Genomic DNA, 27,884 nt, shown 5'->3' on the forward strand with positions numbered 1-27,884 from the left:
GTCATAATAATGTTACAAAAAATGTATAAGGAATCTTAAGGATTGATTAGGGATTGCAGAAAAAACAAGGGAGGTCACCTACACCTGCAGATATTGGGGACCATTTAATCCCTAATTCAGTCATGGGTTTAGACTGAATCAGGGATTAAATGTCACCATTATATGTACTCGTCTGTCTGTGTGTGAGGTCCCCTAAGGAACCATTCAAAAAATTATGATAAACCAGTTCAGACTATGATGCAAATACACATTTATCAAGGTTTCCACTGTACTTATATAGTAGTACATGTGAGAACTGATTGTGGGTTTTAGTATATTTCACCATTAAACATGTCTGAACAACACACAATACATATTTTACATGTTTCATTATATACCCCTCAGGTGTAGGCACACCATGCTGTTAACTATTTGTTAAATACATGTACAGTAACTGAACATATTCTAAAGGATATACCCTGTACTATACCCAGTAGCCTGCTACAATTTTTGGTTGTTAAACAGCACATACATAATAAACAGTTTTGGCGTTGGGCCTCACTCCCTTCAAGTAGACATGATAAAAACGAAAGTTTAAGAGGGTCCGTGTACAGCCTTCATTCATAGAACTGAGGCTTATGTCTGCAACTTCAAGCTTGTTTGTTCATGTGGGTGTGTGGACTGACATGCATACATGCAGATCTACATTTTTCTCAAACTTATTTCAGCAAGAGTTTAAAATGGCGTAGGGAGAGTATTCAACTTTGCTTTACCCAATGAAAATTGAGCCTGCAAAGTAGCCCGCATATCTTTGTGTCCTTTTATAAGAAACCTGACTGCTAAAGATTGCCCAGATTTAACACCTTCTTAGTTTGGTTGGGTGGTCAGCACTGAATCCCTATATATATGGCTAAAACCCCATCTAGACGTGTCACTTTCATTATCAGTTACTAGAATGGTAGCCATGATGAAATCTCATGATTACATCTTGTACTAAGATGTAATCTCGTACCAAGATGTCACACTCAAAGTTAATATTTATGGCTTTCCAGGTTAGTTGGCTGTGTCTTTCTCTTTGTACTAAGTTCCTCAGCTCACGTGTCATAGTTTTCTCGAGTACACTGTTCTTCACTCTGTAGCTTCAGTCTCTCAATGTGTATGTGTGCCCACTGTACTTATAATTAGTCACCAATCAACACAAATCACTGAGTCATTTGAACAATGCCATATGACTTTACATGCTCATTTTTCACAGGGTATAGCTTAGTTCAACATTCTCCCTAAACCATTATAAACTCTTGATTTCAGGAAGCCTGATTTAAAAGCTTACACATATGTTATGATCAAGTTGTTGTAAAAGGCCACATGAAAACTGCAGTAACACAAAACTAAGAGGTTAGATGTGTAATTTTATGGTAGAGGAAACGTTATACAGAGCATGTTCACAATTACAATTTGTACAGATTTTTAGAGCTTTTAATTAAACAGTACAGTAGAACCTTTCTTATCTGGACCTTTACACCCCATTAACATTGTCCCGGGTTACTTTCAACTCGGACCAACCTGGGTTATCGAAATCGAGTCAGCCCTTGTTCCCACTACCGCTCAACAAGCAGACTAGGCATTGTGCTTGCCAAATAACAATGAGCTATAACAAGCACACAACAATTAATAAGCTTTTGATTATTTAGGAGCTTACTTACTGAAATTGTAGTGAGGAAGCGTAAAACCAGCTGAAAAAGTCATACAATGTAATAAGTCATACAACATAATGGCCATCATGTTTAAACTACTGGATACTAACCACGTATATTCGAATAGTTTGATGCAATGTTAAACTAACTACGTATATTCAAATAGTTTGATGCAATGTTAAACTAACCACGTATATTCGAATAGTTTGATGCAATGTTAAACTAACCACGTATATTCGAATAGTTTGATGCAATGTTAAACTAACCACGTATATTCGAATAGTTTGATGCAATGTTAAACTAACGACGTATATTCGAATAGTTTGATGCAATGTTAAACTAATGGACTCACGGACTGGACTCACACACTGAGCTGGAAACAGCTTTTAAACAATAATCCAGACATTATCCATCTCTTGCAACACTGGAGACACCACTATCGAGCTACAACTGCTGATACTGCTCTTCCTTACAGGTAAACAAACTAGCGGTGCACTAATTAATTAGAATACACTTATGATACACGAGTACTAGCAGTGATAAAGCGTGGTAGAGGCTATATTGTTGTAGCTTAGATGTTTTTCGTTTATTGCTTTAGCACTAGTGCTAGGGTTGTAGAGATGAGCCAGTAATAATTCTTAGCAGGATAGCTACAGGTGGCACTGCCCAGCGAGGTGATGGGGCTATGCAAATAAACTGACTCATCACTACAGTCCTAACACCAGTGCTAAGTACTGGAGCAACAAAGGAAAAACAGCTGAGCTACAACAATAGCCTGTATCACACTTTATCACCGCTAGTACTCGTGTATCGTAAGTGTATTCTAATAAATTAGTGCAATCGCTAGTTTTTTAACTTGTAAGGAAGAGCAGTATCAGCAGTTGTAACTCGATAGTGGTGTATCCAGTGTTGCAAGAAATGGATAATTCCTGGGTTATTGTTTAAAAATTGTTTCCAGCTCAGTGCGTGAGTCCAGTCCGCGAAATACATTAGGCCTATTTGACTAGAGTTCTGTATAAATGAATGGGCTTCACTTATCCGAACATTTTTATCATAAAATATTGGAGTTTGGATAACCAGTCAACTGCATAGTAAAGGTTTTCAAACTTTTCATGCAAAAAATTTTCTACAAGTTTTATTGACGAATGCTTGTATACCAAGATGACAAGTTGTTTAGCACAAAATAGTTAGTTAAATTGGTCATTATCAAATCCTAGAAAATGATTTGAAACATATAATGTTATTATACCATTAATAAAAGATTTGGTGGTAAGGATACCAAGATATTTTCCTTGAAATCCTAAGGAAACAAACAAACAAACAAACAAACAAAAGTTTAGTTCAGGTAAATATTATCATACTTGACTTACTTCCTGACAGTAACCAGGTGGCACTAAATAGAAAGTGCAGACTGATGGACTTGAGATACAAAGTCTGAGACTCAGGTGGATCCAACTAGGAAAAAAGTGTTAAAAATTCATGTCTTCCAAACAAAAGATACCATATAACAGGATACGATAAGTTATAGTTATATCCCGGTACGAGGGTGATATCATTGTTATTACACGAGTCCGAGGCGGAGCCGAGGACGAGTGTAATAACAATGATATCATCCGAGTATACGGGATATAACTGTTTTATATCCCAGTGCGCGGGAGTGCGCAGAAGTTTACGGATAGTAAATTAAGTTCCGGTTTGAGTTCCTGTCACTGTGCTCAAGATTTCGTCCGAATTGTGTGGAGATTCTACTTCGTAGCCACAAGAGAGACCTTACATACTGCCTAAAAACTGTAGCGAAGGGCGGTGTTATGAAGTAGCGGTTCCAGGTACGATTCGCCTTCGTCAGAAATTGGTATAGTGGTGTCGCGTGGTGTGCAAGAGAAAAATAAAGACCAACAAGTGGATACCATAGTCCAAGATAGAACGATGAAACTAGAGGAAGTTAGTTCTTCACCAGTAACCGTTGGGAGTGATTGCTGGAGCGAAAATCGTCACGTTCTATATATGACATTTGTTAAACTATCGTATTGGTAACTTGTAGTGTTATTATGTAAAGGATTAACAGTTTTCTTGTAAAATTTAGTTAGTTTTAAGTGCTGTATTGGTGTGTTTTGTATCAATATTTCCTTATTTGGCTCTTTGTTCCATTGGTAAACAATGCCATTCGCGGTTATTATGATGAAAGAGACTGAGTGGCTCCGGAACAGGGTGATAAGTTAGTTATCACTGGGTGATAACTAATATATTGTACAGTAGCAGCGCCGCTCTGTCTAGCTGTATGGTAGTTATAACCCAGCGCGACGCTTTGATACTCCCACGCACTGGGGTTTAATTGCTATTATTATGCACAGGGTCTGAAATTTGCAAATTGTGCAAAAAATTTCATATTTTCGAGTGAGCAGAGTGGAGGTTGGAAGTGTAGTGATATGTAAATTGTATTTTTGAGATTGTAAAGTGGAGTATAGGATTGAAGGAGGGCAACAACAATATTGAATGGTGGCCACGAAACTCGTCTCTGACTTCTTCAAAGTGGTCAACTGTTGCTATCGTTTCTTTGTCTTGTGTGATTCTCACATGTTACTACAGTCTTTGTGAAGTACACAACATAAGATGACTTGTTGGGTGTTTATTTATACTATTTCTTGACTAGGACTCCTCTCTGTATCTTTGTAGCTTGACAACAAGACATTTACTGCATCTTACTAGGTAGCCCAATTAAAAAAGTCTATTCAGGTCATTGTCATGTACTTGTTGTATTCCATCAATCTGAATTATTTCAGCACTCAAAGAGGTCTAGTATGCTTTTTAATATAAATATATTGGGCACACATGCACACTTCCAACCTCCTCTTAGCTTTATCTAAACCTTCTGTATTCTTAAGTTTTCATAATTTTTCCATAGTATCCAAGAGATACATAGAATTACAAAGAAATCTTCTGTGTCTCGCATATTTCGTGATTGTAGAAATATACGCTGGAGGCTATTTTAATTGCTCCACAAAAAATTGGACCTTGCAGCAATAACCGGCTATGCATTACTCTAATACATAATTCAAGACCCTGTGGCTACTATTCAAACACACACAGAATACCTGTAAGTCAGGTTGGGTGGTTACCCAGTGACCATGTACAGACATACAGTTGAGGATTTGTTGTTTGGTTGGTAACACTCTGGGTAGGGTCACCTCATTCTCATAGTCATGACGATTTTGTGCCTCCTCCAGTTCAGTACGGAAACTACGAGGCTCAATAACAAATGAGTCCAGTGATTAACCCGGAGCAACTGGAATTGAACAGGTTAAACAGGATTGGCACATACTGTAGAGTCGGGTTGTTAAGCGCATATTGCACATACACATTTCTTGTAATTAACCTGGTTGATAAACGTACATGATCAAATGCGAAGCTCAACATGCGACAAAGCTACACATAGGAAGAAAAGCTGGAAGTGCTTGAAAATTAATGTCTACTCGAGTGCTTACATCTACCTTGAGGTCTCCCTTCACTATGTATACAGCAAATCACCCATCTGGATTGTAATATTCTTGTTCATTACAAAGGATTTCGCCCAGAACTGGAGTCAAATATCCTATACACTGGCATGGTGACCAGCATGAACTACTAGCTACTCTATTACATCATATTACATCATAGTGATTCCGTGTTAGCACACCATAATTATTTATTAGGCGTATGCTCCTGACAGATAACACGATTTTTACCAACAGTTTTCTCCGAAAATTATAAGCGCATGCGCTCTACAGTATACATCTACAGAAAATATATACACTACAGTTCAACTTTTATCTATATCAAATAGTAATCTCAAATTCCCAATATGTGCCACAGACCATACCCCTTTGAGACATCTATATACAATTAGGAACTTGTTCAAAATACTTGAACAATTAAAGAGTTTGCTATTTTTGAGTACAGGTGTGAACAGTAATTATGTCTTAGCAGTGGAGAGTTGATCATCAAAGGGGGAAGCAGTGGCGGATTTAGGATTTTTAAAAGGGGGTTTGTGAAAGTTGGTATAAGGCACTTGATGACATTTCTTCAGAAACTTTTGAGATTTTAGGAACTCTCGGAGTGGATTTTAGGCTACTTTTAGTTAGAAATTACAATAAATGCAGTAAACTGTAACTAACTATAGGGCAAAGATGGTGACTATAAGCTGTAGCTTTGATTGTTCTATTAGAGTAGTTACTTGACTGCTCTATTAGAGTATTTCGATCATTTTTAATGCAGTGGGAGATGAAAAGTGAAGTGTTGCTGAGGGTTTAATAGCTATAAATGGTGTTAGTTAAGTGCAACTGCATGATACTGAAATATGGTGGTAATTGTTTGCTATGACAAATTGTCAGTACAACAAAGTTTATGTATTTAGACTGCCACTGAGCCAATTTTAAAAAAGGAGTTTCTGTCGAAACCCCAGAAACCCATCTAGATCCGCCACTGGGAAGGGTGTTCACATGATGCAAACCTCACTTAGCAGGAGTGTACGGAGGGGGGTTTCCAGGGGTTTCAGGAAACCCCTTACAGTGCTTTAAACATTAAGAAATTGACACTTCAGGTTTCCAGAATCTGGAATCTGTCATTGAACAGGACACATTTCAAACTTTTATCTTAGTTAAATAATAGTTTCTAACATGATAGCAACGTTTATAGCATTGTTCTGAATTATGATTTTGGTAAAAAGATCAAGATACTCTAATAGAGCAGTCAAGCAATTATAAACTACTCTAATATAACAGTCACTTAGCTGTAGTGGAAACCCCTTTTCAAAATTCCTGTGTACGCCCCTGCTTAGCAGCCATCTTCAACAAGACCACCTCGTTATAGTGGGTAGTCCCAAACACAGATAAGGTTTACTTCATGATCTCATCAACAAGCCCGCCTCATTATAGTGACCATGTAAAGTAGGTACCAAACATAACTAAGGTGTACTTCATGACCTCAAAAATAAGGCCACCTTAGTGGTATTAGTGAGTACAGGGTTTTGTTAAACTACTCTAATAGAGCATACACCTGTTGACAAAATACTCTAACAGAACAGTCATTACTGGTATCAGCAATGTATAATTGTTACAATGTATAAAACAGGTTCCATACCTCCATCATCCACAACACAGTCCACTCCTAGTCCTCCAGTTTCCTGCAGACAAATATCAACTAGTGACTTCCCTTGGGAGGACATATCAATGATCCGTGATGGACGTGGCTCCAAAGATGATAAGAGCTTAGCACCATCACTATTATCAACCACAGCAATCACCTTTGCACCGTATGATGTAAACAGTTGCATCAGAATCACACCAGTGGCTGAACAACCAGAGAAAATGAGAACAGTACTCCCGGAAGTGAGACGTGCTTGATGCAAGATGGCGGTCAGACCCATTATACTGGGCTCCATTATTGCAGCACAGTCAATATGGCTGACTGCCTTGGGCTTCTTCACCAGACAATACTCTGGTATTACACAATGATCAGCACAACCTGAGCATGTTGTGTCCATTGGCAACACACCTGTAAATAAGACACACCATCAATTAATAGTGTAAACATAGTCGTCAAGGGTAAGAATACAGTACAGTATTTTTCATGGGAACATCAAAGTGCCAAAGCATGCAGTATCAGTAACAAGGATGTTGTATGGATAATAGCCATGCAGTCACATACAATCTTTTAAAGGAAAATACTTCTACTGATAGCATGATAACCACAAGTGTATCATTGTAAATCGCCAAAAAGTTTATGAACACTCATATACTAATAGTCACAATTAGGGATTTATTTATTTATTTTTTGGAAACAAGTTGATGTTGTACTACTTCTAAACCAGCTGCAGTTATCCATTTAACACTTTATAATAAAATACTATTATAGTAGGGACGTCAAAAGTGTGGGCGTGGTCTGAGATCAAATATCACCCAAAAATCTGCCTCAGTTTCCCCTCATGATGACATGACAGAATTGGTTGGGTAAAATCTAGCCAAAAAATGCCTTCAGATCGACTCCTTCCATATACTATGGTGGCCATAGTACAGTAGTATGGCTTTGACTTCTGGGTGTGCATGTTTCACAATATTATTGCACCAACATATTGGAATACACATATGTCTTGGTTCCAGGCGAGGTTCCAGGTGGGTAGTGAAGTGAGCTGAGCTCCTAAATAATCAAAAGCTTATTAATTATTGTGCGCTTGTTATAGCTCATTGTTATTCAGCGCAAACAATTCCTAGCCCGTATAAGAGAGGTTCTACTGTACTGTTAAATTGTAATTGTGAACATGCTCTGTATAAAGTTTCCCCTATCATAAAATTACACATCTAACCTTTCAGTTTTGTGTCACTGCAGTTTTTATGTGACATTTTGCAACAACTTGCTTGTACCATATGTGTAAGCTTTTAAAGCAGACTACTGGGTATGGTATATTCTTTGAATATGTTCAATTTTAGTTACTAAATAATGTACATCATACAGTGTGGTAGTACTGTATATTAGAGATCATGCAGTTTTGGGCTTTCTTTCCCAAAAATATCACCCTAAAACCAGTCTCAAATTTCCTTCATAACAGCTTGGCAGATTTGGTTAGGCATAGTCAAGCCCTAAAATGCCTTTAGAGTGATCCCAAACCTTTCCAACAAACTTCTACAATTTTTTTAAAATTTTCTATTTAACAGAATTTTATTCTGACTAACTAGCTGATGCCTTCAGCCAAGCATAAGTCAACAATGAATAAGGCTAGGGGTTGAGTTTTTAACTATTTGATGTCACTTCGTCCCGAGACGTGCCTTTTTGCCAACCGCAGTAGGTACAATGCACATATCATGGACTTACCTTTGTCCTCCTTTGTGTTCCAGTTCTTTCGCTGACAAAGCAAGGCGTCAATTTGCGATAGCGCGGTATGGCTTCCCTCTGGTTGTGTCATGCTTTTTGCCTGAATTTTCCATAATGACTGGATTCATTGCAGAGAAGTTTCTTGTACTGTTTCTTCATTTGTAACTCTGTGTAACAAGCAGAGCATAGCTACAAACGAAGTGTATTAGCCACCTCACTTTTCAGTGCGTAATTGATTATTGGGACGTACGTTTAGGTGCAAATTATTTTATGGAATGCCTGGTGCCATTCTTTCTTTTAATCTGGTACACGTGGATTCAGTAGTCATAATTGTGTTATCAAAAAAGTTAACAAACAAGTAGAAGGAAAAATTAGGAATTTTAAGCTGGATTAGGGATAAAAAACAAAAAAGCAGGGAAACAATGGAACAGCTGAAAGTTGTGAAACAAGGGAAGTTGCCTATACCTGCAGATATACTTGTGCATGGACATGTAATCCCTAGGTTATAGACTGAAGAGTAGGGGTTTGATGTCCACCAGTAGATCTGCAGATATAGGCAACCTCCCTTGTTTCACAACTTTTATCTGTTCCCTTGTTTCCCTCCTTTTTTTTTTGTTTTTGGGTCCATAATCCAGCTTAAAATTCCTAAACAGCAGGGAAACAAGGGAGGTTGCCTACACCTGCAGATATACTAGACCTTCCTTGTTTCCCTACTTTTTTCTATTGAACTTGAAATTATTGACCTTGGAATTCCTTGTACTTGTTGAGTTGATAAGGTCTAGACCAGGGGTATGTAATGGAACATGTAAAATATGTGTTGTGTGTTGTGTGTTGTGTGTTGTGTGTTGTGTGTTGTGTGTTGTGTGTTGTGTGTTGTGTGTTGTGTGTTGTGTGTTGTTTAGACATGTTCAATGGTGAAATAAACTAAAACCCACAATCACTTCTCACATGTACTACTATATAAGTACAGTGGAAACCTTGACAAAGTTGCATCTGAACATCACAATCCTTAGTTAATCATAATTTTTAGAAAGGCTCCTTAGGGGACCTCACACACAGACAAATGAGAGTATATGATTCAGTCTGAACCCATGACTGAATTAGGGATTAAATGTTCCCTAGTATATCTGCAGGTGTAGGTGACCTCCCTTGTTATTTCTGTGATCCCTAACTTATGATATACAGATACTTGTTTATATTATATAGTTATACAACGGCCACGAGTGCTCTGCCTGATATAAACGCACGAGCCTGAGGGCCGTTAGGCCCGAAGGCAAGTGCGTTCATACAGGCAGAGCACGAGTGCACGTCGTATAACTGTTATGTACCACTCACCTAATAGGTGGGGAGAGTCTCACAAGACAGCTGTAACACTTATAAAGGCCAGGTTTCTAACATTGATTGTGGGTAACCAAGCCGGACGTTGCGATGACGTTCCCCTTGCAGTACTGCAGCCACCTGAGATATTGAAAGCTAGTACACTATGGGCTATATCACTAACCTGCATTTGCTGTTCGACTCTCATCATGTAGTGCTCAGCATCCCATATAGACTAAGCACCAGACTAATCGCCATAGTGATTCTCTCGAGCGAAAAAAAGCAGCTAAATAGACGGTTTAAGTAAACAAAACCTAACTACTAAACGATACTAGTATAATTCTTACTATTCACACTGGCTAAACTCGAATCTGGTGGCATGACAAAACTGGTTACCACAATCGAACGTAAAGGTTAGTATTATTTAGAATATATTTGTTTTATTGAGTCATTGTCGAAGTGGACTACAGTTTAATCTGGGCTAAGGTGGCACCAGACTAGTAAGGTGTATAAGTACGTTTATATATATGTAGACTAGAGTTGTGGCCACCCGCGTTGGCTTTTTCGATCGCCATTGGCTGCTTGTAAACATTATACGTATTGGTGATGTTATGGCCCACAATCGACCTTTACATGTCAGGCTATAAAAGAATTCAAGTGATCTGTGAAGTGTCTTTCCACCTATTAGGTGAGGTGTCGTAGTGGTCTTCACCACCGGCACTTGTGCTATGCTGCACAAAACCGCAGCCAGTGCAATATCTGTATATTGCACTGCGGTCGGTGCATTATAACTTATAATGCACTCGTTGTGGTCTACAAAACCGCAACCAGTGCGTTATAAGTTATAATGCACTCGCTGCGGTCTGCAGCAGTGCAATATACAAATTATGGCACTGGCGGTGCCTTTGAACTGCCCACGCAGAGTGGTACATATGCAGTATGAGTATGCAATATGCAGTGTATGCAGTATGCAACTTATGATATACAGATACTTGTTTGTTTGCTTTTTGTAACATTATTATGACTGGTGAGCTCATGCATACTACATCAAAAAAAAGAAATGCACAAGAGGTGGTGTTTTCAACTGAACATGTACCCCTACTATCAATTATTGACTCGAAAGTGAAGTGGCCATTACACTTTGCTTTCTGCTATATATGTTTCAGTCCACTACACAATGCTACAAGTGAAGAACAGTAAATGCGTTTCTGCAATCAATCCAGTCACCATAAAAGTACGGACAATTCATACGTCCCATTTATTTGACTTGAAAGTGTAGTGGCCATTACGATTCCCTTTCAGCTATGATATATGCAAGGCTGTCCACTTTCATTCCAGCTACCTGTACATCAGCCTACTACTGACATACACACCAAGCGAAATACCAAGTACTAAGGTCTGACGTTAATTCACGTACACACATCTAAGCCAGACTATATCACTTACAACAGTAGTCTACTTTAATACATACGCTTTGTGATTCTACAACCAGTCCATTCTTAGTGGCAGGCAACATATGTGACCGGATCTGCGAAAACAGGACATAATCGCATTTTTTCTGAATTCCTGTTTATTGAATATTTATGATCTATGTAACCAAGTGTACCCCCTGGCAAAATTACAGCTTCCATATGCCAAATACTCTGGGAGTTACAGCCCTACAAAGTAGCAACAACAGAAAAATCGATTTGTACAGTAAGTATAGGGAGAATAAATTACAGGTGCTTACAAAAACGGTTGTAACTTACCAACAGATCGAGGTACAGAGCTAAACCTTTCACCATCGTGTTCGCCATGAACAGGGGAATACATTACTGGGTAAGTTTTTCCTTTACTCACCCTTCTTCACTGCATACAAAGGCAAAATTCATGAAGAAAAATCGATCGCGTACGATCGCTTCGACATGACGTAAACAGACGCTCATAATTTATGTATCCTTGGGTCTACTGCAACTAAACAAAGAGTTTCCAACTCCTCTTGAGCAGGCGAATAAGATGATATCCAGGTTTTTATTGTTAGTCCCTTCCTTCACTAAAAAAGAGGGATTAACAAAATTTATGGAATTTTTCAATAATACGCAAGTATTTCACCCAATGTATTCAATGCTTTACACTGTAAATTTAGGCTTGTGCAATTATGTCCCTTTTTCGCAGATCCGGTCACATATTGTCTGCAACAGAGAACAGCTCACTTTCTTTGTGCATACCATTCTACTAGCAGTCCATCTCCTGGTGGCAGGCGACTTCTCATCTACAGTGGAGCTAATAAAAACACTGAAAGTGCTGCAAGGAAGCGTAGAACCAGCTGAAATTTTTCATGCAATGTAATAGCCACCATGTTTAAACTATTGGATACTCCTTTCACCAAGAATATTAATACATCTTCAAAATGTATATGTCAAATAGTCCACTGATGGTATGGTATGTCATAACCATTTTGCAGAACAGTTTAGCTTGCTGCGTAGCCAACAGAAGCAAATATTCTTTGTCAGGCCAAGTTGGCCAGCCAAGAATGCATTCACACTGTATTCTATCCCGGGACAACCCATGCCAGTCAACCTCTCCTTGTCGTGTCATGCTGAACCTAGTTTGGGACGGTTTAATTGATCCGCCCTACAATTTATTTTGAGTTGCATTCGAGTCAGAAGGTAGTGTGAACGGGATATCAGAAAGCAGCATGAATAATTCTCTTCAATGTCGACACAGTTAATGAGATTATCAATACACTTTGAGACCTGAGGTTTCATTTAGAGACCTGTGCTTCGGTACTTTTTATTGCCCTACTCTAGTTTAAAAATTCCTAATTTTTATTCTTACAGTTGTATAATAGGGAATTAAACAACTAATCATACAACTGTATAATAGGGATCACGGAGGTCTGGGTTTTCCAAATATATAACCCAAAAACCAGCTTCACAATACCTGTCCATCCTGGCACCTTGGCAGTATTGGTAAGGTATAACCAAGCCTTCAATATGACCCTAAATGCTTCCAGTAGATTGCTACAAATTTTAAAAAATTTCATTCAGTGGAATATTTTACCGACTAACTGACTGCCTGCCTGATGCCTTCAGATAAGCGTAACTTGAGGGTTTTTTCACTGTTTGACATCACTTCAACCCAACAGGTGTCTTTTGACATACCACAGTTAGTTTCTGTGCGTACAATGCATGCATAAGGGACTTACCTTTGTCCTCCTTTGGGTTCCATTTCCTTTTTGCTGTCATCCCAAGGTGTTGATTAGCGGTAACTCGAAGACTTCCCTATGTTTGTAAACAAGAATTGTCTGCATTTTCTGTGGTGACTGGATTGATTACAGAAGTGTTTCTCCTACTGTTCTTCATTTGCAATGCTCTGAAACAGGCTGAGCATAGCTGAAAGTGAATCGTAATGGCTACTACACGTTCGAGTCAGTAATTGTGACCCAGTCTGAGAAAACCGGTCTTATCGCCCATGTCAGCAGATTCGATTTTTAACCCAGGACACACAGCTACATGAATAAACTATCTAATTCCACATTCAAAATCAGCTAGACTTGAGTGGTCTGGTTTTGCTGGCTGCTTTTCCCGAGCCCAGTGGCGATCCGTATGTGTGGTGTGGGGCCTTAATGGAGCTCTGGTCAACCTGAGAATGACTGTATGTGGCTGTACAGCTCTGTGGTGTTGAATAACTACCTCTGCTGTGAATTTCCTTTCATTTTAGCCAGTTTTGAGACATCAATGGCTCAAAACTTGGCCTAATTCATCCCTTGGCCTTCCTTTTCAATTTTTGAACACCATCATGCCCGCCTTCCAGGGCCCGCCTCCAACCCAATTTGCAGCTCACCTGATACAGTCAACCTCGGTTTAAAAACTATCCTCGGTTTAAAAACTATCTAAAATGGCGGGAAACTTAGTTGTTGGCTACTTGCTCAGTGGATGCTCTGGAAGGTAAGGATTTGGTATAAAACGTGTGAAAATTTGGTACACATAGCTTCAACCATTGGCGAGCTACAGCACACTAAATACTTAAAACTGGCATTTCTCGATACTTTTAAATAGGTGATAAGCCCGGTTTTGTCAGACTGGGTCACATACAACTACGGAGTTACAGCCAGGTACTCCAGAACAGTTAACTTCCCTATTTCAGCCATGAAAGACACCCAGAGGTAGTGCCAGCCACTTAGAACAGCCACAGCAGCCAGTTTATAACTTTATATTATTGGGTGGATCACGTGATCTCACGTGACACAGTTGTATGTGACCCCCAGCCTGAGAAAACCGGTCTTATCGCTCATGTCAGCAGATTCGATTTTTCACCCAGGACACACAGCTACATGAATAAACTATCTAATTCCACATTCAAAATCAGCTAGACTTGAATGGTCTGGTTTTGCTGGCTGCTTTTCCCGAGCCCAGTGGCGATCCGTATGTGTGGTGTGGGGCCTTAATGGAGCTCTGGTCAGCCTGGGAATGACTGTATGTGGCTGTACAGCTCTGTGATGTTGAATAACTACCTCTGCTGTGAATTTCCTTTCATTTTAGCCAGTTTTGAGACATCAATGGCTCAAAACGTGGCCTAATTCATCCCTTGGCCTTCCTTTTCAATTTTTGAACACCATCTTGCCTGCCTTCCAGGGCCCCCGCCTCCCACCCAATTCGCAGCTCGCCTGATACAGTCAACCTCGGTTTAAAAACTATCTAAAATGGCAGGAAACTTAGTTGTTGGCTACTTGCACAGTGGATGCTCTGGAAAGTAAGGAATTGGTATAAAACGTGTGAAAATTTGGTACACATAGCTTCAACCATTGCTACAACACACTAAATACTTAAAACCGGCGTTTCTCAATACTTTTAAATAGGTGATAAGCCCGGTTTTGTCAGACTGGGTCACAATTGATAAATGGGATGCATGAATTGTCCATATTGTTATGGTGACTGGATTTATTGCAGAAACGTGTTTACTGTTCTTCACTTGTAGCATTGTGTAATGGACTGAAACATATATAGCAGAAAGCAAAGTGTAGTGGCCACTTCACTTTCCAGTCAGTAATTGATAGAGTTTATAGTGTGTTAGGGAGAGTATCAAACTTCGCCATAGCAATGAAAAATGAGCCCGTAAAGTAGCCCGCATACCTTTGTGTCCTCTCGTAAATCTGACCGCTGTTGATTGCCCAGATTTAACACCTTCTTTGTTTGGTCAGGTAGTCCGAATTGAATCCCTATAGCTAAAGCCCCATCTAGATGTGTCACTTTCACTATCAGAACTGTCGAGGCATGGAATGCCAACCATGATGAAACCTTGAATTAAGACGTCACGTGTGAAGTTGATATCTATGGCTTTCGAGGTTAGATGGCTGTGCCTTTCTCTTTGTATTGAGTTCCTCAGCACGTTGTGTCATACTTTTACAATGTTCGTATGGGTGCGCCCATGTACTTATAATTAGCCACCAATCAACGCAAATCACCGAGTCGTTTAAACGATGCCATAGGACTTTACGGGCTCATATTTCACAGGGTATGGCGTAGTTCGATACTCTCCCTACACCATTATAAACTCTTGATAGTAGGGAGACATATTCAGTTGAAAACACCACCTCTGGTGCCTTCCTTTCTTTTGATGTAGTATGCATGAGCTCACCAGTCATAATAATGTTACAAAAAGCAAACAAACAAGTATCTGTATATCATAAGTTGCATACTGCATACACTGCATATTGCATACTCATACTGCATATATAAACAAGTATCTGTATATCATAAGTTAGGGATCACAGAGATAACAAGGGAGGTCACCTACACCTACAGATATACTAGGGAACATTTAATCCCTAATTTAGTCATGGGTTTAGACTGAATCAGGGATTAAATATCACCATCATATGCTCTCATGAGTGTGTGTGAGGTCCCCTAAGGAACCTTTCTAAAAATATATGATTAACCAAGTACAATCACTTTAAAGAGGACATTTATCAAGTTTCCGCTGTACTTATACTAGAAGAATAAAAAATTAGAAATTTTAAAATGGGAATAGGGATCGCTAAAAAAAGCCACCAAACAAGAAGGGATCGCTGGGGTGGTAATGCAAACCACAAATCCCTATTTTGACTCTCTGTCATAAATATTTAGTTACATGCTCCCCTGAATCATTTTAAAATGAGTCAAAATAGGGATTTGTGGTTTGCATTACCACCCCAGCGATCCCTTCTTGTTTGGTGGCTTTTTTTAGCGATCCCTATTCCCATTTTAAAATTTCCAATTTTTTATTCATCTAGTTTGTGTACTTTATATTAATCCAGTGATGGATTTGTTTTATTGATAATGATAATTGTTGTAGATACGTAGAGCAGTTTACAATTAGTGGCTAGCTGTCAAGTTCAGTGTAAGCTTTGTTGTTATCAGACACACTTGACTGCATTATTAGAGTATTTACCTGACTGGGACAAGGCTATACATTACACACAACAGTGAGCAGCTGTTGTACTTATCTTACTATACATGTACATGTGTCAGGACTCTAGTCTCTTAGTCACATTAGCATCCTAATGCAGTGTTCATGAATATACACACACCAAATGGTATGATACTGAGCTAGCTACCTGTCATAAGACAACTGAAGACATGGAACTCTGACAAACATATAATTATAAGTTAAAATAGTCAGTGGCTGTGCATTTATTATTTCAGCCAAGACTGTACACAATAAGAAGAATCATATACAGATTTTCCATGGGTGCATGGACTACAACATTGGCTCACTGGTGCACAGTAGTATAAATGCTAAGTACAATATAGTTTGTACAGCTAGAGTTTGTTGTTCATGTGAGTATTGTATTCATTGACTTTATCACAGTGAAGAAATCTATGTTGACTTGCGTATATGAATGCATGATTTCCCACAAAGTGTTATTAACACTTTGATCAGCACTGAAGGTCTGAAGCTAATCTGCATGCACACACATCATTCACAACAACAAAGTCAGGTACTGTGTATAGCTGCAATGTCTATTGTAAACCATGGGTTATCAACAGCATGAAGCCATGTTGTTTACACAATGTGGTCAGACAATTATGGCACTCAAAAATAGTTTTAATTAACACTAACACTGACTCCACCCAACTTTAGGCTTTACGTGGAAAGGAAATATGGTTTATAGAAACTATATTCATAACAATGAATAATCTCTGGTATCAGCGCTATCACTTCTTTATGTCTCTGAGAGAGCACTTGTATGGTCGCTCGTAGCAAATTGCGACAGTGTGCTTACAGGAAGAAGTAGACTATACTCACCACGCAGAGACGCTATGCGCGATCTAAGTCTAAGAAGTGCTGTTGAGTACTTGATTAACTCTGCAACAAAACCCAAAGAGCTCACACGATGGAATCCTGTAATTTTATTGTTATACGGCTTCTTTAGTATACGGAGCTGCTGCCAATATAGTGTAATGGCGAAGAGAACTTAGAAAATTTTCGAGGTGTAGGGTGGTTGGCGATATGTGGAATAAGGGCTTATTTATAGGTCATGGACACGCAGAAGGACTCAGTAAACATGGCTATATAGTTTTTAGCGCGAAAAAGTGGTGTACATGAGTGAAACAAAATAATATTATGAATAATAAGAATAATATGAACAAAACGGCAAATTTCAGTTTTGTCCCAAATACACGTACTGTTTCCTTTTCACTTGATACTTACTAGTGGACCAATACTAATTGCAAATAACCACTAGAGGGTTGTTTTGAGTTGGAGGATGCTTTCCAAGGTAGTTTTTAGGCGTGCGTTCTATTAGAGTTTTTGCAAAAAACATGGGCGATCCCTATTATGAACCCACTATCGTGGTTCATGATAGTAGTACATGTGAAAAGTGATTGTTTATTTCACCATTAAACATGTCTAAACTACACACAACACATATTTTACATGTTCCAGTAGTCCAGACCTCATCAACTCAACAAGTATAAGGAATTCCAAGTTCAATAATGTCAAGTTCAATTAGGTACAATAGAAAGAAGTAGGGAAACAAGGAAGGTTTAGTATATCTGCAGGTGTAGGCGACTTCCCTTGTTTCCCCGCTGTTTTTCTATGATCCTTAAAACTTAATTTTTTTATAAAATCTGTATACTTGTAAAATCAAGAAATAACACACACCATGCTGTTAACTGTTTGTTAAATACACGTAAATTATTTAGTAAATAAAATTGAATACATTCTAAAGGATATACCATACTCAGGGTAGACGAAACTTTATACAGAGCACATTCACAATTACAGTTTAACAGGACAGTAGAACTTCTCTTATACAGGCTAGGAGTTGCTTGTGCTGAATAACAATGAGCTATAACAAGCACACATAATTAAGAAGCTTTTAATTATTTAGGAGCTTAATAAAAACACACTGAAAGTGTTGTGAGGAAGCATAGAACCAGCTGAAATAAATCAAACAATGTGATAGCCACCATGTTTACACTATTGGATACTCCTTTCACCAAGAATATTAATGCATCTTCAGAGCATATGTGTCAAATAGTCTACTGATAGCATGGTATGTCGTAACTATTTTGTAGAACAGTTTAGCTTGCTGCATGGCCAACAGAAGCAAATATTCTTTGTCAGGCTGAGTTGGCCAGCCAAGAATGCATTCACACTGTATTCTATCCTGGGTCAACCCATGCCAGCCCACCTATCCTTGTCGTGCCAAGCTGGACCTAGTTTGGGATGGTTCAATTGATCCGCCCTAAGATTTATTTCGAGCTGCATCTGGGTCAGAAGGTAGTGTGAACGGGGTGTTAGAAAGCAGCATGAATAATTCCCTTCGATGTTGACACAGTTTATGAGGTTATCAATACACTTTGAGACCTGACATTTCAGTTAGAGACCTGTGCTTCAGTACTTTTTATTGCAGCAGTACTACATTGTTCTTACTCTAGTTTAAAATTCCTAATTTTTCTCTTATAGTTGTATAATAAGGAATCAAAGAACTAATTATACAACTATATATTAGGGATCATGGAGGTCTGGGTTTTCTGGCCAAAACTATTACCCAAAAACCAGCTTCACAATACAAGTCCATCCTGGCACCTTGGCAGTAATGGTTAGGTATAAACAAGGCTTCAATATGATCCTAAATGCTTCCAGTAGATTGCTACAAATTTTAAACAATTTCATCCAGGGGAATATTTTACTGACCAACTGCCTGCTTGATGCCTTCAGATAAGTGTAACTTGATAACGACTAAGCCTTTTTCACTGTTTGAATCACTTCAGCCCAACAGGTGCCTTTTGGCATATCATAGTACGTACAATGCACACATCACAGACTTACCTTTGTCCTCCTTTGGGTTCCATTTCCTCTTGCTGACAGCCCAAGGTATTAATTGGTGGGAATTTGATGGCTTCTTTATGTTTGTAAAAGAGAATCGTCCGCATTTTCCATGGTGACAGGATTGATTGCAGTACTATTCTTCATTTGTAACAACTGTGAAACGGCCTGAACATAGCTAAAAGTGAATTGTAATGGTCACTACACTTTCAAGTCAGATAAATGGGACGCATGAATTGTCTATACTGTTATGGTGACTGGATTGATCGCAGAAGCGCGCTTACTGTTCTTCACTTGTAGCATTGTGTAATGGACTGAAACATATATAGCAGAAAGCAAAGTGTAGTGGCCACTTCACTTTCCAGTCAGTAATTGATAGTAGGGGTACATGTTCAGTTGAAACCACCACCTCTGGTGCCTTCTTTTCTTTTGATGCAATATGCACGAGTTCACCAGTCATAATAATGTTACAAACAAACAAGTATCTGTATAACATAAGTCAGGGATCACAGAAATAACAAGGGAGGTCACCTACACCTGCAGATATACTAGGGAACATTTAATGCATAATTCATTCATGGGTTTAGACTGAATCAGAATTAAATATCACCATTATATGTCTGTGTGTGAGGTTCTATTAGAAATTCCATGTTTGTCAAGTTTCCATTGTTCTTATATAGTAGTACACGTGAGAAGTGATTGTGGGTTTTAATTTATTTCACCATTAAACATGTCTACACTACACACAACACATATTTTACATGTTCCAGTAGTCCAGACCTCACCAACTCAACAAGTATAAGGAATTTCAAGTTCAACAATTTCTAGGTATAATAGAAAAAAGTAGGGAAACAAGGAAGGTCTAGTATATCTGCAGGTGTAAGCGACCTCCCTTGTTTTGTTTTTCTATGATCCCTAAAACTTAAACTTCTTATCCAATCCGTATACTTGTAAAATTAAGAAATAACACACACCATGCTGTTAACTATTATTTTGTCAAATACATGTAAATTATTCAGTAAATAAAATTGAACACATTCTAAAGGATAGACCATCCCCAGGGTAGAAGAAACTTTACACAGAGCATATAAAAACACACTGAAAGTGCTGCGAGGAAGCGTAGAATCAGCTGAAATTCAGGCCTTAATTTAATTTTTAAGGTGCTGAGGACAAATGTCCTTACGTATTCATAAATGTACAGACATGAGCTAGAGTATAGACTGCTGGAATTGGAATAGGGAGTTTTCATTGAAAGTTTTGAGGTTAAGGGTGCTAGCGGGTTTTTGAAGCCATTCAAGGGACAACCCACATAACCACGTGCGGCTGTTACATCATAATTGGCAATATTACGCATACTCAAAGTATCCGTGTTAGGCGGGCCAAAGAAATTGGCCAAGAAACAGCCTGTTTCATTTGAAAACCATCACGAAAATGATCATCTAGGTGCCCAAGAGTGACAATAGAGTAAATTAACCCAAAAGTAAGTGCTGGTTTTGAAGACACATGCGAAGAATGCAAGCTGATTGTAGCCAACACACGTTCTTCCTGTGTTTTCTCAAGTGATAGTGTATGCTGATAAGTTATATTTGTAATGGTACACCTGTTCTTAGGTAGAGAAGATGTTCCAGCTGGATTTATCACTCATTACAAGACACTGACTGTGTATTATGAGGTGTTACCTATCGAAGAGCAGGCTTGGCGACTCCACAACCAACAGGAAGGTGTCCCAGTGTGTAAAGAAAAGGAACAATAACTTTTCTTTAGTTCAGAACTTCATTTATAACTTGTTGTTTGATAAAGTTGGCATTTGTGATTTATTGAATTTGTTGTAATAACTGGTCGGCGTGAGCATGTTCTACACTGCATTGTAAAAAGCGATATTCTGGAATACACGATAGTTGGATCTCTACCAAACTTTTGGTGGACCATCAGTGATAAATTTGCAAACTTTTAGCGCATGGAATTATAATTGTTGTGATCCAGCATGAAGTTACAGGGCCCGGAAGTCAAAATTTCTCTCGTGGCACCCACTCTTTGTTTTATAACTTAAGATAGAAGAAGTGCAAAGACAAATCCCTGCGATAAGTTTCCACAAGTTTATTGAAGAATCTTCACAGCGAATTTGATGCTTGTGCAAGCAGCCAGTATCTCGGAATAAAAAATGTATGGGTTAACTTTGAGAGACTATAGCGTGTGAATGAAACAAAGTATAATCTTATACTTTGGTCTCTGTATAGTGGAAAGTTAGGTCAATCTTTGAAGCAGTAGTTTAGATTCCTGTAGCTTTCTTTTTGCCTGTATCAAAGATAAAAAGAACAGCATTTATGTGGCTTCAAAAAGGCGCTAGCACCTGGTAAATCCTTGGGTTGGGAAAATGTAGCATCTCCTAGCAACCAAGTGACAGTTAGTGTTAGCACTACAAACAAACATGTACACATCAGCTTTTATGGTACCACTATTGGTTTTGCAAGGACATGTGTGTCTGCCCAAAACTAATTATGTGCAGACATTGTGCTTTTTGTGCGGATTTTGTCAGTTGACTGCATGTTAATTTAAGGCCTGAAATTAGTCATACAATGTAATAGCCACCATGTTTACACTATTGGATACTCCTTTCACTAAAATTATCAATGCGTCTTCAGAGTGTATATGTCAAATAGTCTACTGATAGTATGGTATGTCATAACCATTTTGTAGAACAGTTTAACTTGCTGCATAGCCAACAGAAGAAAATATTCTTTGTAAGGCCGAGTTGGCCAACCAAGAATGCATTCACACTGTATTCTATCCCGGGTCAACCCATGCCAGTCCACCTCTCCTTGTTGTACCATGCTGGACCTAGTTCGGGATGGTCCAATTGATCTGCCCTATGATTTATTTCGAGCTGCATCCGGGTCAGAAGGTAGTGTGAACGGGGTGTTAGAAAGCAGCATGAATAATTCTCTTCAATATTGACACAGTTAATGAGGTTATCAATACATTTTGAGACCTGAGGTTTCATTTAGAGACCTGTACTTTGGTACTTTTTATTGCAGCAGTACTACATTGTCCCTACTCTAGTTTAAAACTCCTAATTTTTTTTCTTGTAGTTGTATAATAAGGAATTAAACAACTAATCATACAACTGTATATTAGGGATCACAGAGGTCTGGGTTTTCTGGCCTAAACTATTACCCAAAAACCAGCTTCACAATACAAGTCCATCCTGGCACCTTGGCAGTAATGGTTAGGTATAAACAAGGCTTCAATATGATCCTAAATGCTTCCAGTAGATTGCTACAAATTTTAAAAATTTCATCCAGTGGAATATTTTACTGACGAACTGCCTGCTTGATGCCTTCAGATAAGTGTAACTTGATAACAACTAAGGCTTTTTCACTGTTCGACATCGCTTCAGCCCAACAGGTGCCTTTTGGCATATCACAGTACGTACAATGCACGTATCACTGACTTACCTTTGTCCTCCTTTGTGCTCCATTTCCTTTTGCTGACAGCGCAAGGTATTAATTTGCGGTAATTTGATGGCTTCTTTATGTTTGTAAATGAGAATCATCCGCATTTTCCATGGTGACTGGATTGATTGCAGAGATGTTCTCCTACTATTCTTCATTTGTAACAACTGTGAAACAGGCTGAACATAGCTGAAAGTGAATTGTAATGGCTACTTCACTTTCAAGTCAATAATTGATAGCAGTGGTACATGTTCAGTTGAAAACACCACCTCTGGTGCCTTCCTTTCTTTTGATGTAGTATGCACGAGTTCACCAGTCATAATAATGTTACAAGAAAAGTATAAGGAATCTTAAGGATTGATTAGGGATTGCAGAAAAACAAGGGAGGTCATCTACTCCTGCAGATATCGGGGACCATTTTATCCCTAAATTTTCCACTTTAGCGTGGACGTTCAAAGGCGCCGCTCGGTGTTTAACTTGCATATTGCCTGGGCAATATCATGGGAAAGCGGATTGCCAATGACTTTGATACCCAGCCAGTTCAAAGAATCGATGCACTTTGACTCATTATATTGAGTGACATAGAGGTTTGTATTGTGGGACTCGTTTTTGTAGTAGTTGCTAAGCTTAGCACATTTGTTAAGATAGGGTAGTTGGTTGTTACTAAAAGTTAACGAAGGCATAAAATAATCGTTAGGGCAATTGTGGATGCGTATTTCTACCCACCACGTATCAGCCTTTGAACAGACCACGGAACAGCAAAGCTACTACTGCTACGTTGAAATAGTAACTTACAGTCCTGCCATGGTAGAACTATTACTTCCGTCAAGGGTTTAGACTGATCAAGTGTCACCATTATATGCACTCATCTGTTCGCGTGTGAGGTCCCCTAAGGAACCATTCAAAAAATTATGATAGAAAAAATTTAAGAATTCCTGAACACATTTGTCAAGGTTTCCACTGTACTTATATAGTAGTACATGAGAGAAGTGATTATGGGTTTTAGTATATTTCACCATTAAACATATGTCTAAACAACACACAACACATATTTTACATGTTTCATTACATACCCCTCAGGTGTAGGCACACTATGCTGTTAACTATTTGTTAAATACATTTACATTGTTTAGTAACTAAAATTGAACATATTCTAAAGGATATATCATACCCAGTTGCCTGCTAGATTTTTTGGTTGTTAAACAGCACATACATAATAAACAGTTTTGGTGTTAGGCCTCACTCCCTTCAAGTAGACATGATAAAAATGGTGTATAAGAAAGCTAAGAGGGCCCGTGTACAGCCTTCATTCATAGAACTGAGGCTTATGTCTGCAACTTCAAACTTGTTTGTTCATGTGGATCTGTGGACTGACACGTATACATGCAGATCTACATTTTTCAAAACTATTTCAGCAAGAGTTTAGAATGGCGTAGGGAGAGTATCCAACTTTGCTTTACCCAATGAAAACTGAGCCTGCAAAGTAGCCCGCATATCTTTGTGTCCTTTTATACGCAACCTGACTGCTATTGATTGCCCAGATTTAACACCTTCTTAGTTTGGTTGGGTGGTCAGCACTGAATCCCTATATAGATATGGCTAAAACCCCATCTAGACATGCCACTTTCATTATCAGTTACGAGAATGGCGACCATGATGAATCTCATGATTAAATCTCGTACTAAGATGTAATCTCGTCACATGCGAAGTTGATATTTATGGCTTTCCAGGTTAGTTAGCTGTGTCTTTCTCTTTGTACTAAATTCCTCAGCTCATGTGTCATACTTTTCTTGAGTACACTGTTCTTCACTCTGCAGCTTCAGTCTCTCAATGTGTATGTGTGCCCACTGTACTTATAATCAGTCACCAATCAACACAAATCACTGAGTCATTTAACGATGCCATAGGACTTTACGGGCTCATTTTTTACAGGGTATAGCTTAGTTCAACACTCTGTCTACACCATTATAAACTCTTGATTTCAGGAAGCCTGATTTGAAAGCTTACACATATGGTATGAGCAAGTGTTGCAAAAGGTCACATGAAAACTGCAGTAACACAAAACTAAGATTAGATGTGTAATTTTATGGTGGAGGAAACTTTATACAGAGCATATTCACAATTAAAATTTGTACGGATTATTAGAGCTTTTAATTTAACAGTACAGTAGAGCCTCTCTTTCCAGACCTTTACATCCCATTTACATTGTTTCAGGTTACTTTCAACTCGGGCCAACCTGGGTTATCGAACTCGAGTCAGCCCTTGTTCCCACTACCGCTCAACAAGCAGACTAGGGATTGTGCTTGCCAAATAACAATGAGCTATAACAAGCACACAATAATTAATAAGCTTTTGATTATTTAGGAGCTTACTTACTGGAATTGTAGCAAGAAGCATAGAACCAGCTGAAATAAGTCATACAATGTACTGTAATAGCCACCATGTTTAAACTACTGGATACTCCTTTCACCAAGAATATGAATGCATCTTCAGAGCGTATCCGTCAAATAGTCTACTGAAAGTACGGTACGTAGTAACCATTTTGTAGAACAGCTTTAATATACTTGCCATGTGACCAACAGAAATAATTACTATTGTCAGGCCGAGTTTGCCAACTTAAAATGTGTTCACTTTGCCTGGCCAACCTGTGCCAGCCCATCTCTCCCTGTCATGCCATACTGGGCCTGGTGTGGTTCAATTGATTCACACTACAATTTATACTGAACTGTACCTGGGTCAAAAGGTAGTGTGAACAGGGTATTAGAAAGCAGCATAAATAATTCTCTTTGATGTTGACACAGTTAATGAGGTTATCAATACACTTTAGAGACCTAATATGAGGTTTGTAAATTGACCTGTCCTGCTGTCAGGAGCTGTGGTAAATGTTCACAAGCCACATCCTACCTTTTAAACTGTTGTGAAGTTTTACAACTCTGCTAGCGTTTGCTTAGTAGTCACTGCTACAACCATTACCCACAATTGTCCCTCTTTGGCAATATTTGTCACAGTAAAAAAAAACCAAAAAAAAACCATGATGTGGCTATAAACAAGGCTTAGTTGACTGTAATAAAGCTTGTTGCTTTGTGGATAGCTGTAAAAATGCTTTCCCTTCATGGCCAGCTAAATAAAACCTTATCACTTTGTGGCTAGCTTGTTCCTGAGCTTGCTTCATGGCCAGCTTTTGTCCTTCATGGTTAGCTGCAATAAAACTTGCTGCTTCGTGGCCAGCTGTAACAAACCTTTTTTACAACCACAAAACAAGATGATGTGTTTACATGTAGTAAACAAGTCCTGGACAGTAAATAGCAGCTGCTAAAATATATAACCATTTTTTTTGAAACAAAACAAGGCCACCTGTTTGGTATTTAGGTTTTCTAATAATTGGTTGCTAATTGATATATCTTTTATGGCCAGGGAAGTGACCATGAATGCTCTGTAGCGACTTCCCTCTCTGCCTACTAAACTACATAGCACTAGTGAGTGATAACATTACTTGTGTTTACCTCAATACTTCATAGCACACTAGCATGCATTAGTTGAACCCAGGTATACGGAAGAGTACATTTCTATATATCTCTGCATATACGAACATACTCTATAATTTCAGCACTGCAGGAAAAATTCAAGATTCATTCATTAGGTCAAAACCCATATAATGAGGGTAGTGGAGCTTGACTCCAATAGGTGAATAACACATGACCTATATACAATACCTGCTACTTCGTCTCCTAGTGATATCAGCTTCACGTCTGACCCAACTATAAAAAGGGAACATTAACAAGTGAGGTGTACTAAACACATTGTGATACCTTTAGTAACACTGCCTGATATGGAGAATCCAATGGGAATTGGCTCATCTTTTCTTTGAGTGACTTGTAATATGGTCTATAATGATACAGAATTGTAGTCCAGGTTGGAGATTGTGTGATAGTCTTGTACCCAGACCATCCACCGCATTGAGTGACAGGTTCTGGGCACGAGACTAATTGTGTGGCTTATTACCTTAGTGTCTACTCTTGTTAGCGCGCAGGCACTTATCTTGACCATCACGTCATTGCTACCGAGCTGTGGTAATGTAATCTAGAAATATTAAATAACGAATCTGGAACTTGAAAACAATCATCTTCTAACCTTTTCTCTCAATACCACTTCATATTTGGCTTTCCCTCCTGCAGTAGAGGCCGCGGGAATCTTAATAAGATATAACGCCTTCATTTAATCTACTATAATTAATTGCTGAGGCGTGTATAGTAGTAACATTTTACACGTGGAAATGTGCGTGGAAGGCTCGTGGAAGAGATGCACGATCGCATCTGATGTAAGTAGACAAGGTAGAGAGAAGGTACAATCACTGTAACAAAAGACCGCTGTTTTTTTACGAGCGCATTTAGTCATAAACCCAAGTCCTTTGTACATACCCGCCTTGTGTACTTGTGTGGGTGAAAGTCTCGTGAGAATGTTCGCTTGTTTCACACTAGGGTTTGATGATAATGTTGAGGAATGAAGATTAAAGACGTGGAAAAGTACAATACGCCGTTTATGCACCACTTTGTGATGACACACTGGAGTGGTCCAGACTTGCAATCCAGAGTTACTAGTAGCTATGTGTGTGGTGATGTAGAGGTGTGTAATGAAAACAGTAGAATACTGGATTAATTAAATTGAGACTATTATCCTATGAGCCTTATCCGAAATCACGTCACAAACATAAAACGGCTGCTGTAGTGTGGGGATGTTTGTAAAATTTGTGTGGGCGACTATGGGAAGAAAAATTTTGAATGGCGATATCTCAGCTAAGGCGGAAGATATTGAGCAGGTGTGGTTATAAATTAACTGAAAGGATAGGAATCTAGCGTTGTTTTGAAATCAACCAAAAATCATTTTTACGCACTTATTGTAATGTCCTATAGCCATACCTGCTAGTTAGAGTTTGATATCTTCCTTCTTGGCTGAGATATTGCCATTCAAAATTTTTCTTCCCATAGTCGCCCATACAAATTTTACAAATATCCCCACACTACAGCGACCATTTTTATGTCTGTGACGTAATTTCGGATAAAACTCAGTGATACCATTAGCCATTGGAAAGAACTAGCACATTTATTTCAGTAATAGTTTGTTAAATGGTAAAATATATGTATGTACTGGATATTAAGTTGTTTAGTATATATTGGTGTAGTGACCAAGAAAGGGCTAGCTCTCAACTCCTCCCACTACTTTTTCCCTTTGACAATTCAACGTTAGAACAATCTTTGGAATCTTTAATTAATATAATTTCCATTTGTCACTAGATCGAAGCATT

At 38.6% G+C, this 27,884-nt stretch overlaps 2 protein-coding genes across 4 annotated transcripts in view; one reads left to right on the forward strand and one right to left on the reverse strand.

Annotated features, from left to right (window-relative positions):
* Positions 1-27,884, forward strand: part of LOC136257743 (uncharacterized) — an 80,963-nt gene that overhangs the window by 14,389 nt on the left and 38,690 nt on the right. The window lies entirely within an intron of this gene.
* On the reverse strand, positions 2,879-26,823 carry LOC136257742 (quinone oxidoreductase-like protein 1). Its single transcript, XM_066051036.1, has 7 exons — positions 26,714-26,823; positions 26,585-26,662; positions 26,392-26,467; positions 26,296-26,340; positions 6,789-7,202; positions 4,766-4,956; positions 2,879-3,128 (listed from the first exon to the last, which is right to left on the reverse strand). The coding sequence occupies exons 1-6, from the start codon at positions 26,795-26,797 to the stop codon at positions 4,943-4,945; spliced, it is 711 nt and encodes a 236-aa protein (XP_065907108.1). The 5' UTR covers positions 26,798-26,823; the 3' UTR covers positions 2,879-3,128; positions 4,766-4,942.

Source organism: Dysidea avara, chromosome 6 (genome assembly GCF_963678975.1).
Source record: "Dysidea avara chromosome 6, odDysAvar1.4, whole genome shotgun sequence".
In the NCBI taxonomy this organism is placed as follows: domain Eukaryota; kingdom Metazoa; phylum Porifera; class Demospongiae; order Dictyoceratida; family Dysideidae; genus Dysidea; species Dysidea avara.